The sequence below is a fragment of the Dendrobium catenatum genome, unplaced genomic scaffold (genome assembly GCF_001605985.2).
Source record: "Dendrobium catenatum unplaced genomic scaffold, ASM160598v2 fragScaff_scaffold_705, whole genome shotgun sequence".
In the NCBI taxonomy this organism is placed as follows: domain Eukaryota; kingdom Viridiplantae; phylum Streptophyta; class Magnoliopsida; order Asparagales; family Orchidaceae; genus Dendrobium; species Dendrobium catenatum.
The window spans coordinates 216,584-234,140 of record NW_021319167.1 but is presented as its reverse complement, the minus strand read 5'-3'; the positions used below and the strand labels follow the sequence as shown (position 1 = coordinate 234,140).

General features: G+C 34.2%; 2 protein-coding genes across 3 annotated transcripts; both read left to right on the top strand.

The window, feature by feature from the left end:
- Nucleotides 1–386: 386 nt before the first annotated feature.
- LOC110112734 (ribosomal RNA small subunit methyltransferase E) lies at nt 387–12,307 on the top strand. 2 transcript variants are annotated; one of them, XR_003701157.1, is made up of 9 exons: nt 387–617; nt 742–815; nt 3,933–4,075; nt 4,175–4,221; nt 4,336–4,444; nt 4,612–4,673; nt 8,992–9,106; nt 9,498–9,733; nt 11,273–12,307. XR_003701157.1 is itself a non-coding variant. In XM_020845046.2 (8 exons), exons 1-8 carry the CDS (start codon nt 456–458, stop codon nt 9,644–9,646), a joined length of 861 nt encoding a protein of 286 aa, XP_020700705.1. In that variant the 5' UTR covers nt 387–455; the 3' UTR covers nt 9,647–9,846. The 2 variants fall into 2 exon arrangements, 1 of the variants encoding a protein (XP_020700705.1); XM_020845046.2 differs by lacking the exon at nt 11,273–12,307 and having other exon boundaries at nt 9,498–9,846.
- Nucleotides 12,308–13,034: 727 nt separating this feature from the next.
- On the top strand, nt 13,035–14,364 carry LOC110112737. The gene has a single exon (XM_020845048.2). The coding sequence runs from the start codon at nt 13,971–13,973 to the stop codon at nt 14,202–14,204; it is 234 nt and encodes a 77-aa protein (XP_020700707.1). The 5' UTR covers nt 13,035–13,970; the 3' UTR covers nt 14,205–14,364.
- Nucleotides 14,365–17,557: the final 3,193 nt, after the last annotated feature.

The window sequence follows — 17,557 nt, the reverse complement described above, 5'->3', positions numbered from 1 at the left end:
ATGATATATATATATATATATATATACATTTTTTCAAAATTCTATGATATTATAATTTTTGAAAGCTGTATCCGATCACTATTTCAACTGCTATTTGTGTTTTTATCTTTTAAAAGTCCAAAATACCTAGCCTTTCCATGATTAAAATTATCTTTGAATTTGTTGGTCCGCATTTCATCTATTTCTTATAACATTATATTGATTTTTAAATATAATTAAATCGTAATTTTATATTATATTAATTTATGATACTTAATTTTTTCAAATATTTTATGCTCGAACAGCAACTAATTAATCAAATAAATAATAAATTACTTTTAGTTTAGGCCCTTTAGGGTTTAGGGATCAACTTTAATTATTTATATAATTGAGTTTAAGCCAATTTTCTCCGTATCCACAGTCAAGCCAAACTGGCCGCTCCTTCTCTGTCCGCGCCGCCCACTTCCACCCGATTCATGCGAGTACCAGGCATTCAGTATCCTCTTAAATTTCAACTAAGCCGCTCATGGCTCCGCAGAGCCACCATCCTCATCCGCGCCCTATCATCGGAATCCTTGCCGAGCCAATCTCGTGGAGGCCTTCCTCGCTTCCACTCCCATATTCTCCCGTCATCCAAGGCTGCTTTTTTCTCCCTCTCTCTTTCTCTCTCCCCCCTTCACTTATTCTCTTTTATATTTCCTTATTTTTTTTGGACCAAGCTAGTCCTAATCGCAATGTTGACTACTGCTAAAATTTATGCAGGGCGAGATTGTCCGAGTTGAAGGAGACGAGTTCTGGCACATGACAAAGGTCCTGCGACTGGGCTTGAACGCCAGGTATTTCATTTCTCATTTCCGTATTTGCTTCTTTTGTTCAATGGTTTGGTCAAAAAGTGTAGGTGAATGGAAGAGTGAGGCTTTGTTTGGGACAGTTTTAACTTAACTGTTTTTGCTTTTAAAAGGTTTTTCTCAGCCACAATTTCAAAGATAATTTTACCAAAAACAGTTTTTTAAAGGCGAAAAATTGAAATAGCAATGATAAAGGTCAGAAAGCAATCTTCCAAATACACATTTTTTTTACTAACTATTTTTTTTATCATGAAAGGAGTCGAAAAGCTGTTCCAAATAAAGCCTGTGTAAGTAAGTGGCTCAATTTGAGTATGTACAAATGAAAAAAATAATTAGCTCTACCATAGATCAAGATCATAACCAGACAAGAGAAGTTGCTAGAAGTCTGCTCATTGCGTCTGATAAATCACTTATTTATAGATGATGGCATCCTTACTGAACAAAAGGTCCTAAAAAATGAAATGATTAGAATTACCATCAAGCATGCACTTTTTGTTGGCCTACATCGTGTTTTTTAGGCTAGCTTGGATTCTTATGATTAAAACTTACTATTATCTTTGTAGGGATTTGATAATCATTTCTCTTGCCATATTTCAACAATTTCTTTTTATCTCGCAAGCGATAATGATGCCTAAGGGATTGTAGGTCAGTTCATTAGTTCTAAATAATGGCGCTCAATTTCATGGAATGTTTATGAGAAAATCAATAGAAAAAAGGATAGCACACCAACTTTTTTCGGGTTAGAGATGTAAGGAGAATGGATAGTGCAAAGTAGAGGGAGGTTCTAATGCTGAGCTATACACTTAGAAATATAGGAAAAGATGATGGCTCAAGTAAATTCCTTTAGATCTAATAAAAGATGAGTTTATATATATATATATATATATTTCTTAATATTTACAAAAAAGTGTGGTGTGCTATTAAAGTATTTGTCGAGTGTGTACATTGAATTACAAAATCTTTTATTCCAAAAAAAAATTCCTAGGGTTGGGGCATGGAAGTGTTGAGAGCATTAGATGACTGATTCTTTGAGTCGATCTTAAATTCTAAAACTTAGAAAACTAGTTTTTAGCTTCAATATATGCTCCATAAATTCAATAATAGAATGAGCTATAGTCTTGGTTGATTGGCTCGTCTATAGTCTCAATAGCAAATCCACATCGAGTCCTCTAAGAACAACCGTAGGATGAGGTGTCACTGCATGTACTAAAGCCCTTGGAATTTTATTTGGTCCGGTTGACCGAATGCAAGAAACATCCGGTTGTAGGCAAAAACGCTCCTATACCGAGGTGTACCGAGTTTTTTGAAAAAACTCGGTACACCTCGGTATAGGCGCGTTTTTTCCTACAACCGGATGTTCCTCTGCATCCGGTCGGAGGACATAATAATTGTTCAAAGCCCTTTATCTCACTCAGAGTCTTCTAATGCAAAATGTTTATTTATTTTTACTAACATGTAAGCATTATATTTAAGACCTGATGCTCTTCTTTAGGGAGAATTGTTTAAAGTCACCAGTGTCTTCTAGGCTGAATGTCAAGAAAATTTCGCTAACTTATTATTAATTTTTTTTTTTTGACAAATTATGCTATTCCTATAGATACATTCAAGATTTCATGCGGTCCATGAGTGATCCTAAACTAACCTTGAAGTAGGGTTTACTAAATTTCTGAACAAATGGACATAGAACCATAAGGAATTAAATTCAGGGCTCAATAATAAGCTTAAAATCATCCCATAAGAGTTTCAAGTCATTTGGACTTGAAGAGTATTTCCAATGATTTTTCTAAGTTTTTAAGACCTAGGATTTCAACAATTAAAGGTCCTAAACAAGAATTCATGTTTTCAAAGTAATTGTCCTCTAATCCTAATGATTAGAGGAACTCACATCATTGAGGGAGTGTTGAGGGAATCTAAATTTTGCCTTGGTGCTTTGTACAACTTGTGCACATCTTTGAGGCATAACATGATAAGAAGCAAAAAATTGTGATTGCGATGCTTCATGCTTTGTACCCATACATGCTTTTGGATATGTGGTTATGATGACCTTGTAGTTCAGTTTCTAACACATCACGGGGTTGACGTAGAATGTTTAGCAAAAGATTTGATAGAACTTCTTGTACCAAGCTTACACAAGGGCTAAAATAATATTTGAACTTACAACAAATGAACGCATAACTATAAATTTGCATGCACTTGAACATTAATGAAAAAAAAAAGAGTATAAATGAACATAAAATGACACATAATAAAACAAAATGCAAACTTAAAAAAAAAAAGAACTCTAATAAGGAATAGGACTTGGACTTCGTGTCAAGCATATGTGATGTTAAATAGAGTTCTCCCTTACTTGGTATTTCAAATTAGTAGCTACCTCATAAAATACTCTTTAAGCATCCTAACTTATGCAAGTTGAGCTAAACCCTCATTGGGTAGCTGTCTATGATGTAATAAACTCCAATAAAATGAAATATTTCAAAATTATTTGTACACCTTGACCAATTTTTAACTGCATACAATCAACTTTGCTTGATTTAATACCTGACAGGATAGCAAGAGGAGGCGGGCACGAAATCCCAATCCCTCGAGGAGCTGCCGAGTGCCTCAATGGCCATATATGGTGCATTAAGTTGCACGATATATCCTGAGACCTTCAATTCAATCTCAGGTTTGGCCAAGATATTTGATTTTGTATTTGCAGAATAATTTTAGGGTCTATAATGGCCAAGATTTATCCAACATAGGATCCTAAATCCGCCTGGGTTTAATCCTTTGCAAACTAGCGGCGGAGTCGACAGGACTTATGGTCCCAGAATGATCATATAAATAATGAAAATAAAATCTTCTCATCCTAACCAGACCAATATATTCTGCCCTAGGACTTTCACTGCTGCAACCGACCACAGTTGATCAAACAATATAAGTAAGGTTCCTAGGTTGATTTCATAACATTGCATGCATATCAAGGTTCTTTACTTCAACTTATTGGCTTGTAAGGAAGATGAAATCCGTTTTTAAATAATTTTCTTCTCCTTTCCTCAGCTATTTTGCTTCACCCTCAAGATCTCAGCTCTAACTCGCTTGTTCTTTCTCTTAACTTATTGTAAGGGTGGAGCTCTTTAACGGAACAGGAGGTATAGTGGAAGGTTGTATACAGAGTATTGATAGGAATGCTTCAGTTGTTGTTGCCTTGGAGGAGCCAAAAGTTCTATGTCCTAATGGTATTCAATGGCATATATTTACAGCTTTTGGTAAGTAACATCGTGCTTCTTGTTTTTTTTCCCCCAATTTTGAATTCAATTTTCCAGGGTATATGCATTCTTCAAGCATTTTTCTTGTCTCACAATCAGGCAGCTTAAAAGGGGGTCGTGCGGATTGGCTTATTGAGAAATGCACAGTATGTACCCTGAACTGGGAATCTATATCATAATCTGTATGTCTCGATGTGAATGGTAATGTATTGCTAGCTTTTCTTAATGAAAAGTTCTGACAATTATCCTGTTCTTTCAAGGAATTGGGGGCCAACAGTATAACTCCTCTTCTATCTGAAAGATCTCCTTCAATTACAGATAATCGTGTAGACAGGTTGGAACGTGTCATTTTAGCTTCCATCAAGCAATGTATTTTCTCATTCTTCTATTTTCAGTAACCAATTTGTTCATTTAGTTTCATTTTTGTATGATCAAAATCATTTAGTTTCAGTAACCAATTTGTTTTTTATCTTTCAATTCCCTTATGCCCCATACGCTATTCTTCTACGACTGTGTATTTTTTGTATCTATGGTAGGTAAGCGTCTGCATAAGATGGCTTTCAACCATCCAATGAAGCTTAAAAAATTTCTTCCTTTTGTAAGTATTCAATATTCCTCTTTATTATTTGAGCATTGGTATGTATATTTTAATTTGATGACCTAAAACATAGCAAATGACAATTTAGTTCTTCTTCAGACAATATATGCTTCAATGAAGATTGCACTTCTTTTATAAATTGATTTGGTCACAAGGATCATCGAAGGGTCACATCCTATATTTAAGACCTGATGCTACCATTTTTTTCTTTTTCGTTGTTCTTTAGCAATCATCATTTGACTTGTGATTTAACATGTATTTTTTGCCTTCAGCATAATTCTGTGTCGGTTTGCCCCAAGTAAATAATTAATGAATCATGTGCATCATAAAAATTGATGACCTTGGATGGTGTATAAGAAAGGTTAATCAGGGATGATCTTTATTTCTTTTTTGCTAAAAGAGGAGTGGTGCTATTTTTTTGTGCTGGTTCCCTAACACACGCAGCAGCAACAACCATAATATTATCAAGCCTTTTGAAAGAATACTTACAGAGTTTAAGGTATAGCTGCTGTATAAAATATATTATAAATAGTAAGCGGAAAGAAGAAAGTTTACTTTATTGATTTTTCAATGATAAATGATACTGCATACAGTACATGCATTTATACAAGCTGAAGTAGTAGAAAGGGAAATTACAGGATTGCCATAAGGTAGTTAAAAAGTAGCGGTAGAGATTAAAGAATGTCATGTGGCCTATGGAAGTCTGTAGGCGAGTCAGGTAGGCAGGAAATAATGGAGACTGAGCCGCAGGAAGTAATGGAGGTGGCCAATGCAAGTGTGCGTTGCTAATACCGCCCCTCAAGTTGAGGGAAAATACATACCGTCAACTTGCGCCTGAGATCAAAGAATGTAGAGTTGGGTAAGGCTTTGGTGAAGGTGTCGGCGATATGGTCAGCAGAGGAGATGCTTAGGTAGATTTTAATTAAAATTGGGAGAGAATTATTTAGGAAAAGAAATCCAAGTTGGATTCAAATTGGGGAGGGAATCAATTGAGGAAAGTGACTTATTTAGGAGGTAATTAGAGGAGCCTATTTAGGGCTAACCATGTTGTATTTTTAGCATTATGTGATTTGTGTTTGCTATAGTCTTTTTTTTTTGTGAGTTTCCTAACGATGTCTAGGGTTTATGGGAGAACCAATCTACCTTTTAAATAGTAGATCTATTGTATCTTGCATTGCTTTTGAAGGATAAATCAAAAAACAACATTATCTTTGTGTTCCTATGCTTTTCTCCACTTTTGTTTGTTGTTTTTTACTTTCAAGATGCATTAGACTAATTCAGGAGTTTTGTATAGATTTTTGATAGAGAAGTTTTTGTAATGGATGCTTATATTTTTCTTTGGTGAAAATGGGTGAGGACTTCCAAATCTGGACTTTTGAGTGTTAGTTAACTAATAAAAGTAATTTTAGGTCAATTTGATGTGGGGTAAGAAGTTATAAAATTTTTAGTAGAATTGGGGGACAATAGGAATTGTAATAATGTGGAAGTGGCATGACTTAGTTTTCTTGAGGGTTATAATGCTTTGAGGCCTTGAGAAGATGGTGGAGATGTTTGGGAAGTTCTAATGATGAATACACAATAGATGATGACACTGGAATGAAGAGTATAAAAGTAGCCAAACTAACTAACTTCTCTCATCAACAAAAAATAAAATGCTTTGTCACCAAACTCCAACCAGAAGGCAAATAATTAACAAATTTTTATTAAAACCACAAAAAAATAGATTTCATTCATTTAAAAGTAATATTTAGGGCTGCAAACAAATCGAGTCGAGTCGAGCAGGTGCTTGTTCATGTTTGAGCTCATTATTATCAGCTTGTTCAAACTTGGTTCAAGCTTGATTCGAGATTTTATGTTTGTGTTCAAGTTTGGTTCATTTTAAATGATAGATGTTCATGTTTAATTTGTGTTTAGTTCATGTTCGGTTCATTTTGTGCTTATCGAGGTTTAAGAAAATGAGCCTTATCGAACCTATTAACAAGCAATTACCTAGTGCTTGTTTGCGAAAATATCTAGTTAATGTTTTTGACCTACCAAATGAGCCTGTTCATAAACATATCTATCGAGTGCTTGCACACTACCAAATGAGCCCGTTTACGAACAAATTGGCTTAAAAATGATTCTTCCGATAACAAGCTTGTCTATGAACATTTTAATTAAACAAATAATATAGTAAACATGAACAAATACCTCTTCTTCATGAACATATTTATTTTATTAGAAAAGTATAACATAAAAATGAAATTAATTTTTTGAAAAATAAGAATCATTTATTATACAACAACAACAACAACATCAAGCCTTTATCCCACTACATGGGGTCGGCAAGAATCATTTATTATACAACAACAACAACAACATCAAGCATTTATTATAATAAAACTAAAAATTATGTTGAAAAATATAAATAAAGGTTTAATCAAGCTTCTTAACAAGCATTATATCGAGCTTCTTATTGAGCTTATTTATGAGCTTTAATTGATATTGTTCATGAACATAATGAGTTGAACACAAAGTTTGCTTATTTAACAGTCAAGTATTTCAAAACTTGTTCAAGCTTGTTTGATTACTTAAACAAACAATCATCAATGAGCTATAATTGAGTTGAGGCACGAGTAACTTGTCGAACTGCTGATTCATTTGTATCCTTAGCATTATTTAAAAAGTGTATCAATTCTAAATAATTCAAAAAAAAAAAAAAAAAAAAAGAAAAGAAAAAGGAGTGAGATGGTTAACTAAAAGTAGTGAGAAGAGAGGGGGGGGGGGGGGTGGGGGGGGGTGTGGGGGGAGAGATTGCAACCACTACAACCATCTCCTATTTTTAAGAGTTTCAATTTTTTGGGGTGGGAAGTTTTAAATTTGATTGTAACTTTTTTAGTCTAATTTCTCCATGCTTTTGATTAATATTTTGCTTGAGTAGCCTTGATCTTGATTGATACATTTTAGTTCTTGATCTTTTGATGGGGCCTTCATGATTCACATAATATTCTATGTCAATTATTTTTCTTTTTACACCCCTCAATCTTTTAATTTACGCTCACGCTCACTATAAATCTAAAATCTTTCTGTTCTTGACAGAATAGCTGATATTGGTGCAGTTGTTAAGTGGCTTTTCAACTCATGAAAATTATTTTCACTGTTTTGACAATTCAAACTCAACATCTTTTCTCATTTGCTCAAACAATGGCATAACTATTGTGAAAATTTCTTAACAAATTTCCAGTGATATCTGACTAGACCTACAAAACTACTATAACATTTTTTAGTGTAGACCATTCTAAAATTATTTTTACTTCCTAAGAATCCACTGGGATTCTTTCATCACTTGCTATATGTTATAAAAATGCAACACTTTTTTTATTTTTATCTGGTAACTATCCCTATCTACCTTTTTTATTCTATTAGGTCTATATTTGTTGGTCAAGCTGCAGCTAGCCTTTATTATTCTTTCAATTTTGGCTCTCTATACTTTTCTCTTTTTCAGTTTTACAAGTTGCTTTATTTCGACTTTTTTACCTGCTGTGTGCTTTGTATAGAAATCGCACATGGAGGTAGTATGTTATGGAAAATCCTTTCTATTAATTTAAATAAATTGATAATCAACTTAAAATAAATTAGATTTTAAAAAAAAAATTAAAATTGCATTGCTTTAGAGTCAACTTCTTAATTAAAAAAAAAAAATATTTTTTATCTCCTTGAAGAGACAGAGTTTAGCTTGTTAGCCCTCCTCTAGTTGTCTCACATCTATAACATGGGCAGTTAAATGTATTCATATCATGTTCCCGAGGATAAAGCTATTGGCTTAATGACATGCTTTTAATTAAATACGCCTAAGTGAATGCTTGAACACTAGGATAAAGCTCTGGTTCCATTTTGGGTTATTTCGTTCACTTCTTTTTGTAGGTAATTCTTATACCAGTAAGGATTGTAAGTTATGCATTTTTTCAGATCATCCTCATAGATTTCATCTGTCTAGGAGTTTGTGTTTTCTTTTGTTGTTTTAATATCAAATGACTCCCTTTGGACAATGCAATTTATTGTTGATGGCAGAGCATTGTGTTTGTCCTTGCTGGATTTATGACATTGATGATCTTGGACCCCTTTTCAACAAATTGCTTTCATGAATTTCTTAGGGCTTATATGATTGTTCGCACACATTGTTATCATTCACTTATGAGAGCATGCAAGTATAAATGAGATCATCCTTATCTTTTTTGTTTATTTTCTTTTTATTTTCTTTTGTTTTGATGAGATCATCCTTCCTTAAAATTATAAGCACATTGCGCCTGAAAGATCTTTTTTTTAAACACTTTCTTAGGTTTCCCAGTCAAAACTCTCTTTCCTAGCAGCTGCAGATTCTACTCCTTTTTTAAGTATATTATCCTCATCAAGAGCGGCCAACAGTGGCCTTCTTATAGTTGGACCTGAAGGAGGTAAAACAACTTTCTCTCTCTCTCTCTCAGTTACAAGATTTTAGACGAATATAATGAAAGATCTTGTTTTTAAGGAAAATATTTGTTGAAAGTTTTGAGATGGAAGTTTCAAATGTGTTTATAATAATGGTTTTTTTTGGCTGTCTTGACATTGAGTTTATCGAATCCTATGAATAGCCAAGCTAATTATTTAGCATAATTTCATCACAATAGCCAAGCTAAATACCCCTGTTCTCTCTCTCTCTTAGCTTAAATTATGCGTTTGAGCTTATTTTCTACTCTGTATCTGTATAGTTTTATTTCCTTCTTGCATTTGTATGCCTTCACTTTGAAATTATGCAGAATCGTATTTGTCATAATAATCTGGTTAAAGCATTTGCATTCATATCAGATTTTACGGAGGAGGAGGTGAAGTTGATGGTGGATGCAGGTGCAACTCCTGTGGGCCTGGGCCCATGCCGCCTTCGAGTAGAGACGGCTACCATTGCAATGCTGTCTACTGTGATGCTGTGGTCTGATGCCCTTAAATTGGAGACTTGATGAAAGTTTTGCGCACAGTAGCTCCCCATCTAATCGTAGGCCTTCACTAAAGTTGAGCATTTCCTTGAGCTTGCTTTCTTCATCAATGTAAGACTCCTCCGGCCCTCCTTTCGGGCTCTGCGCTTTTTTCTACATGATGTTTTTATTATGAACATTAATACGTTCTAGTAAAATATATGCAGCAGTAATTGAATATTAAATATAGGATTGACAACATATAATATTTAGGAACCTAGTATAAGTAATAGGTATAACGCCTCTAACAACAAAAGATACCTTTATCACTTAATAAATAATAGTTAGTTACCTCACACAAATGACACGAAACTCTGAGTCCATTTGATATCCAACTAATCACATCATGTGAGAATTAATTTAAAGGCCCCACAGATTCACAATCCTAAGTGAATCACATAAGCAGGCACAATTATTGAAGATCAAAAGCTAATTGTGATACACATGTGATAGGAAACCACCGTAGATCTCAAGTAAATCTTATAAAAATCTGAATTTCAGCGAAACTTCAACACAAATCTCCGAATTGATGAAAATAAAAAGAAAATATCAAGACACAATTGATCGTCTATTCTAGAGGAGGATCTTTCTCTCCCAACTCTCTAGATGTTGCTAGAGCCCAAGAACACTCAGGAAACTCGGAATTTCAACAATAATCAAGATAACCCTAATACCCCCTCTCTCTACTTAAGTTGTGGACCCCACCTGGATGAAAACAACAGTCTTCCGCCTGTTGTATACAAGAGGACAGTCCTTATTTCGGGCCGGTTGGACCGGTGTATCAATATCCCGCTCTCAAAGATTCACCTTGTCCTCAAAGTGAAAAGAGAAAAATTGATATTGCGTCATCTCGTACAGCTCCCATGTAGCGTCATAATCGGGAAGGTCCCTCTATTTAATCAACACTTCTTTGATCTCTCATTCTCCCTGGCGTAACCCCTGTAGCTCTAGTGGTTCTAGAACCACTTTCAATTACTCAGTCAATGTAGCCTGCAACTCTGATTAAGCTGTATAATCCCCAATAGCTCTTCTCAACTGAGATACGTGGAACAATGGATGTATGGTAGCAGTGTTGGGTAACCTCAGATGATAAGCTACTGCTCCAATCTTCTCTGATATCTCATAAGGGCCAAAATATCGGAGCCAACTTCTCGCTCCTATTAGATAACGTCCTATGTTTGTAACACTACCGAAAATTCATCCTTTTACGGTGGAATAATCCGATGCAAATGCAAAACAAGAGGTTGAATTTCCTGTAGTGTTACAAACATAGGACGTTATCTATAGATTCCCAAGAGGAACACTCGTCTACTACAGCCTAGCTCGAAATCTTGTATACTCATCCTACAAAATATAACATAAGATTAATCATCGTATAATCATCATTGATAATATTTTTGTAAGTATAATATCCTTATATACTTATATATGCCATCCTAGCTCACTCATCCACTCACTGCTGGTCCTCTTGACGCTTATGAGTGTGAATGCGTAACTCAAGTGCAATGAGTTCTTTATCATGCATATCTTTCTACAATATACTTAGATTAATATGCATAAAAAAGTTATTAAAATCTACTAAAAATTTTACCAATCTTTGTCCATGCACAGTGTGGAATTGAGCCTCCAATATGGAGGGAGCTAGCCAGGCCCCCGATGTCAGAAGCTCGGTTCTATATGTTATACACCCTCCTCACTGTAAAATATGGGCCGCCTTAGGTACTATTGAGCTCTGCTCATATACCCTCTCCAATCCAAAGCAATCACTGGACTGCCCTCCTAATGCAAGTGAACATGTCTTGCAGGCAAGTTGCTCCGCGTTTCTCTATATTTATTTTGATTCGAGTATCATGCTTGTGCAACCGATAGAAATCTCGATGCATATAACAAATTAGTAAAAAAAAAAATTCTTTATTAGCGTAATAAAATATTAAGAGATGGTAATGATATTGCATCTTACTAAACTCAAACTACTTAAGCCACATGTCACACAATTCCTTCGGGATTTTCTTCCAAGAGACATATGAAGCATCAAATCTACTCCGTATGATATCCCATATCTTGTACGTGGGCTGCTTTGATGAATAAAACCTACACAAAATATTTAGTTGAAAAAGATTATTTCTCAAATATATGTATAATATAAAACATACACATTTATGTATGTGTCACCCTCAGGCTGAATCAACATGCAGCCATTTGCAGTCGGCGCTGCGGCAGCCTACGTGGAAAGTCCAACTGTAGTCGGGGTAGAAGGTCCAGTTGCGTAGGGCTAAGGGGGTGGTGGGTAGTAAAATGATGGAACATATGTTGGATATAGATAAGTAGTAGGAAATTCCTAAGAAGATGGTGAGGGGTAGAACGGATAAAAAGGGAGCCATTTGCGTAAGAGCTGATGATAAAAAGGATCTGCAGACTAAAATGGGGGACTTCCCGCAGGAGGTGTAGTTAAAGGGGCTATGTTGGGTATGAGTGACAGGCTGTGAAAAATAGTTGAGTTGCCAGTTGTATAAGTAATGACACGCATGTATAGTTCTATAATTTTTTGGGATATAGTTCTATATTTAATTATGTAGATAGTGGAAAAAGTCTTGTGAGCCTTCCCCAGATAAGTTCTGTAAAGTTTGCCTTAACGCTCCTTGTTCACATGGTCTTTGCAGTCGGTATCTTCTGACTCTTTGTCCCTATTTTCATTTTTTCTGCATCCCAAAACTTTCTAGTGCAAAAAAGCAACATTAAAAAAAGTATGAGAAAATATCTAAATAATTCTTTGATTTTTTATAAAAGAATAAAATAATTATTAGCTATATTAAAAGATCATTTTATTCTCTTAACTTCTTAAAGATGAATTAAAATAATTTTGTTGTGAGATTATTTTCATTTTTATTTAAAATATTAAATTGGAGATCATTTTGATTATTTATAAAAAATCAGGAGGTAATTTTAATATTTTTTCTCAAATAAATATAAAATAATACCAAGGAAGACCGGAAAAGAAATATGGCGGTTGTCTAGTTGAGAATTAATTTGAAATTAATAAAGTCTCATTCGATAAACATTGAAAAAATGGCTGATGTTGACTTTGAACGTCTGATATGTTCTAGATTTTGAAATTAAAATTTTTTTATCAAAATGTTTATAATTGTTTTTCTTTTCAATCATTTTTCTATTAAATTATATGTTTATTTTTTAATAAATAAGAGAAAAGTAGGTGCACATATTTTAATGTATAACTAAAAATGTGAAGAAATTTAACATAGGAATTTATACGAGTATTTCCTTGTAGGATTCTCCACAAGAAATTTTAATGTTATTCTTTCAAAATAAAAGTGTTTTTTAGCAGCAATACATTTAGCGTAAAAGGTAGTTGGTATATATTGGGCGATTATCAAACAAATATGTGAACCCATACCTCTATTGAAATTAATCAATTCACTTTAAAAACAGAAATGAAGTTTTGTAGAAGTTTGATGACTGGAATTTGTTATACACCATGCTGAGCAGAGAACGTGGAAGCTCACACTCAGAGCACGGAGGAATTATTAGGTTCGGACACTGAACGTAGAGATACATCCATATATCCAATTAAAATTTGCCATGTGGGCTGTGCTTTTGGTGCACTTTTTGTCTGCGTTTTGATTGTGCTTTTTGACTGCACTTTGGCTGTGCTTTATCTGCACTTTACGAGCACTTTTGATACGCTTGGCTTAAAATTATGCGGACACATTTAATTTATAAAGTAAAAAATAAATTTAATTGAATATTCACATGTACACTCCACGCATCAATATTTTATTGGAGTCCGGACGTATCTCTATGTTCGGTGTCCGGACCTAATAATATTTCCGGAGCAGGAGGCGAAAAAATAAAGCTGCAATATAGTTAATACTTAATATGAACCGTAGAAATACTTTCATATAAACCGCAAATATTAAACTTACCGCTATGTATGTATACAGTCATACAGAAGAAGACATACAAAAATAATACACTTTTACTCCAGCTCTCCAGCGTTATTCTTCAATATATATATCTTCTCTTCTCTGTTTTTTTTTTCATGAACTCTCTTCTCTGTTTTTGATACTGTAGGTCTACAAAGTGTAGGGTTTTTATTTTATTTTATTTGAGAAGTCTAGTGTTTTATTGTAAATTTTATGTACATTACTACATGAGATGTAATTGTATTGACGATGCATTGTCCTTATGAATTAAACTATATGGCATCCACGCGTTTCGCATTTGACTAAATAGATAAATTCAACCAAGAACACTTTCTCTTACTGGGGCTTGGGAGAGAGAGAGAGAGACGATGAGGGTGGAGCAGCTACTGGAGAAGATGAAGGCGAAGGTTTTGGGGTCGCTGGGCAGAAAGAAGAAGAGTAAGGAGTCATACTCGAAGATGGACAAGACTGCGAGCATCAAGGTGGAGATTCAAAGCAGGAAGGCACAACGCCTCATTGAGAAGACGCTCGTCGCTGCCGATCGAGCCGGCAAGCCCTCCCTCTCGCTCCCACCCAATCATCGTTCACCTCTAGCAGCTTAAAAAGATTTATTGATGTCCACATATTCTTAATTTATCCTCTTTCTCCTACATGTGTACGTGCTACTTAATATATACAAGCCAATGCATAATTACTTAATTCCATACCTTTACTCTTACTGCTACATATATGTACGTCTATAGAAGATAATTCAGATAAAAATCTTTGCAAATTCCTCAATTAAAATTTATATTTTCTTTTAATGATATGTTGATCCAGATCCGAATTTCTGAAAGCCTGAGCTAGCAGCTCTTAGTTGGCACGCGGCTTTCTTTAGAGTTGAAGGAGGGTGTTGGAAATGGTGCTTGGAGTCTTGGAGAACCAACCTCATTAATCTATTCTAAGAGTTGGGAATCAATATGCATGGATGGATACGAAAAGAAAATAAAAGAAACAAGTCGCTTGTAAAGCAATATCTTCCTTAAAATGATTTAAAATAGAGATTTATGAGGTGGCTTTCAAGATGCAACTTTACACATCTATTTTCATCTGGATCAATCTTTATTAAATGTTTATGATAATTTGGATCAGGTTTAGTAAATTGCTAATTGGGAACATATTTCAATCACATATATAAAACTGGAACTATTTGCCAACTTTTGTTTAATTCGATCCTACATATTAAGCTATTGAACTTGCTTAATGGATTCAATCAATTGAGGCTACTCCTAAAATAACTTAACTTGAGCAAAATACTCATTAATTGATTGAGGGTTTTGGTCAAAAGAACTCTCCCTCAATTCAAAATTTTGTTCCAATTAAGTTGTTGACGGCAAGTTAACTGCTAGCCTAACTTGTACACAACATAATTAATTATAATGTGATGCAATATCAACACGAGGGCCAAGGATAATATCACAAATCAAGGCATTGCTTTAAGATTTGGACTATTTATCGTATGCAGTTCTCAATGCAAGTTATAGATAACCCTCTCATCCTTCCAAAATGATTGGATAAGAAGCTTAATTTGAGGTTTTCTGATACTTAGTTTGGCCATACTAGCCAAGAAAGTGAAGATCTTGAAAAATTGTTTGATTTAGATATCACTCCACCTATATCTTTTTCTTGGATGAATTTTTTTGTTTTTTGTTTTAGCATTAAATTTATGTTATTCTCTTATTTTTTTCCTTTTGCACTAGAATAAGCGGACAATCAATATAATATTATTTTATTGGCTCATATGATTTTTCAAAATTGTATAAGCTTGAAATATTTCTATAAATTTGTACTCGTGAATTTAATTGAATGAAATTATTTTTTACTTGTGTAAATTTTATGTGAAAATATTTTCTGATTGTTTTATTCTTTGGTAAAACTCAGTGATTGATCTCATAGGATTTTAGTTATCCTTTAGTTTTTTTTTTTTTAATTTTTTTTATAATAATTTTATTTTATTTAATATGTACTCTTTTCCAATATAATTCTTATACTCTTTGCATAAGGGTCAACCAATCAAAATCGTAGCCTCCCTCGACCCTAAGATATATTAAACCTCTTCAAAACTCTCATATGCATTCTCCCACAATCCATACAATTGCTTGATCCCTTATCCCTCATCAACCTCAAGATATTCAAGTCAAAGGCCCATTGCAAAGAGACAATTTTTTGCTATGATAAAAAGTGAATCAAAATGTATAAAATCACCCCAATCAGTTCCGAACTTCTCAAATCAGTGACATGGAGTTTCTCAGTATTTATCTCCTAGAAAACTTTTCATTTCAAAGTCTAGAAGCTTTACTACTAAATTTATCCAAACTTTGAATATCATTGTACCTACTTCCCACATAAACTTTCCACCACCACTTTAAGGGAATACAAATCAAGTTGCTTCCTTCCCCATCAAGATCTTATATACACGCTGAGTTTAAACTACTTATTTAGGGTGATGAATGATGCATGATTTTTTTTTTTTTTTTGCCTAAATATATTTGTTGAGTTCTGAATGATGCATGATAAATCATAAAATATGCCATCGGAACTCAAAACTTTGGAGAAACATCACATAGGTCCTTTAATATATGAATATGTTTATATAACTGTATTATGTATCCAACATCGTGATCTGATTTTGGACTTCACTTATCCAAAAGTGCTGGGAGGGCTCAAATTGAATACAAGGCAAAACAAGGGACACATAAGCTCCATCCTTCATGAACACGAGACAACTGCCAACAAGTTTCAAAACCAAGACACATGGACAACTTTGCTGCTGGATTGAGCCAAATAGTCAGTAATAAAAGGGATTATCCTTAGTACCCAAAATCCTAGGCTCCCCATAATAATTATAAATATTTGAAGTAGAACAAAAGAAGTCAAAGACACATAACCCATAGAACCTTATCAATAACTGGGGGAGTGAGTAAAGTTGCAGCAAGAACTATGTCAGTGATTGCGTATAAAAATGCAAAAGAGTGAGTCCAAAAACAATAACAACAGTGGACATCCAATTCTCATAGAAAAAGCCAAGCTCATAATGAAAATGATGCATAGTAAGGGACTCATAAGCTCCATACAATGGCAACATGAAAAAGAGTTCTTCATTGGATTGCAAAACCAACTAGTTGTTAGGACATTAATGGATGATAGTGGCTAATATTTTGGTGAGATTAATGACTAGCAAAGGTTATTAATATGTAGTTTGATTTATATAAGTGTCTTGGAGTTTATATGATGGAATGATGAGTGGTATAAATAAGTATATTAGTTGCAATACCAAGATTAGTTCAATTTGGACTGATTTAGAAGATCACTTTAAGGAGTGACTTTTATGTGGGATAAATAGTAGAAAATGATGGTGGAAGATTAGCTTATCCAATTAAAGAAGGTGATGTTTCAGTAAACATGAGTGCTCCAGTTGACAATTGATTTTTGAATGAGATTTGTTATTGCATTTTGCATTAGTGCTGGAAGATTAAATTAACCTTCTTTGGTTGTTGGCTGGTCTAGCAATCATTGAGATATGTGCTGGTTAATTATATATTTGGTTTATCTACTGGGTAACATCATTACTATAATTTGATTAGCTATGTTAACTTATATATATATATATATATATACAAAATACCCTATAACATTTATTAATTCTGTATGTTGGTTGCTCGTTTGGATTGCAGTTGTGGTTATGTAAGTAAAGGCCATTTTGCTCCCAGGTTCGTCCGGACGAAGTCGGATCGTCCGGGACGATCGGTACAGGTTGTGCAGGAAAACATGTTTGGCTGCATGGTTCGTCTGGACGAAATTTGGATCGTCTGGACAAAAATTTTACAGAGCCCGGTCGTCCAGGGACGTTAATTAATTTCGTCTGGTCGAAATTCGTCCAGAGCCACTTCATCCCGGGACGAAGTTGCGATCGTCC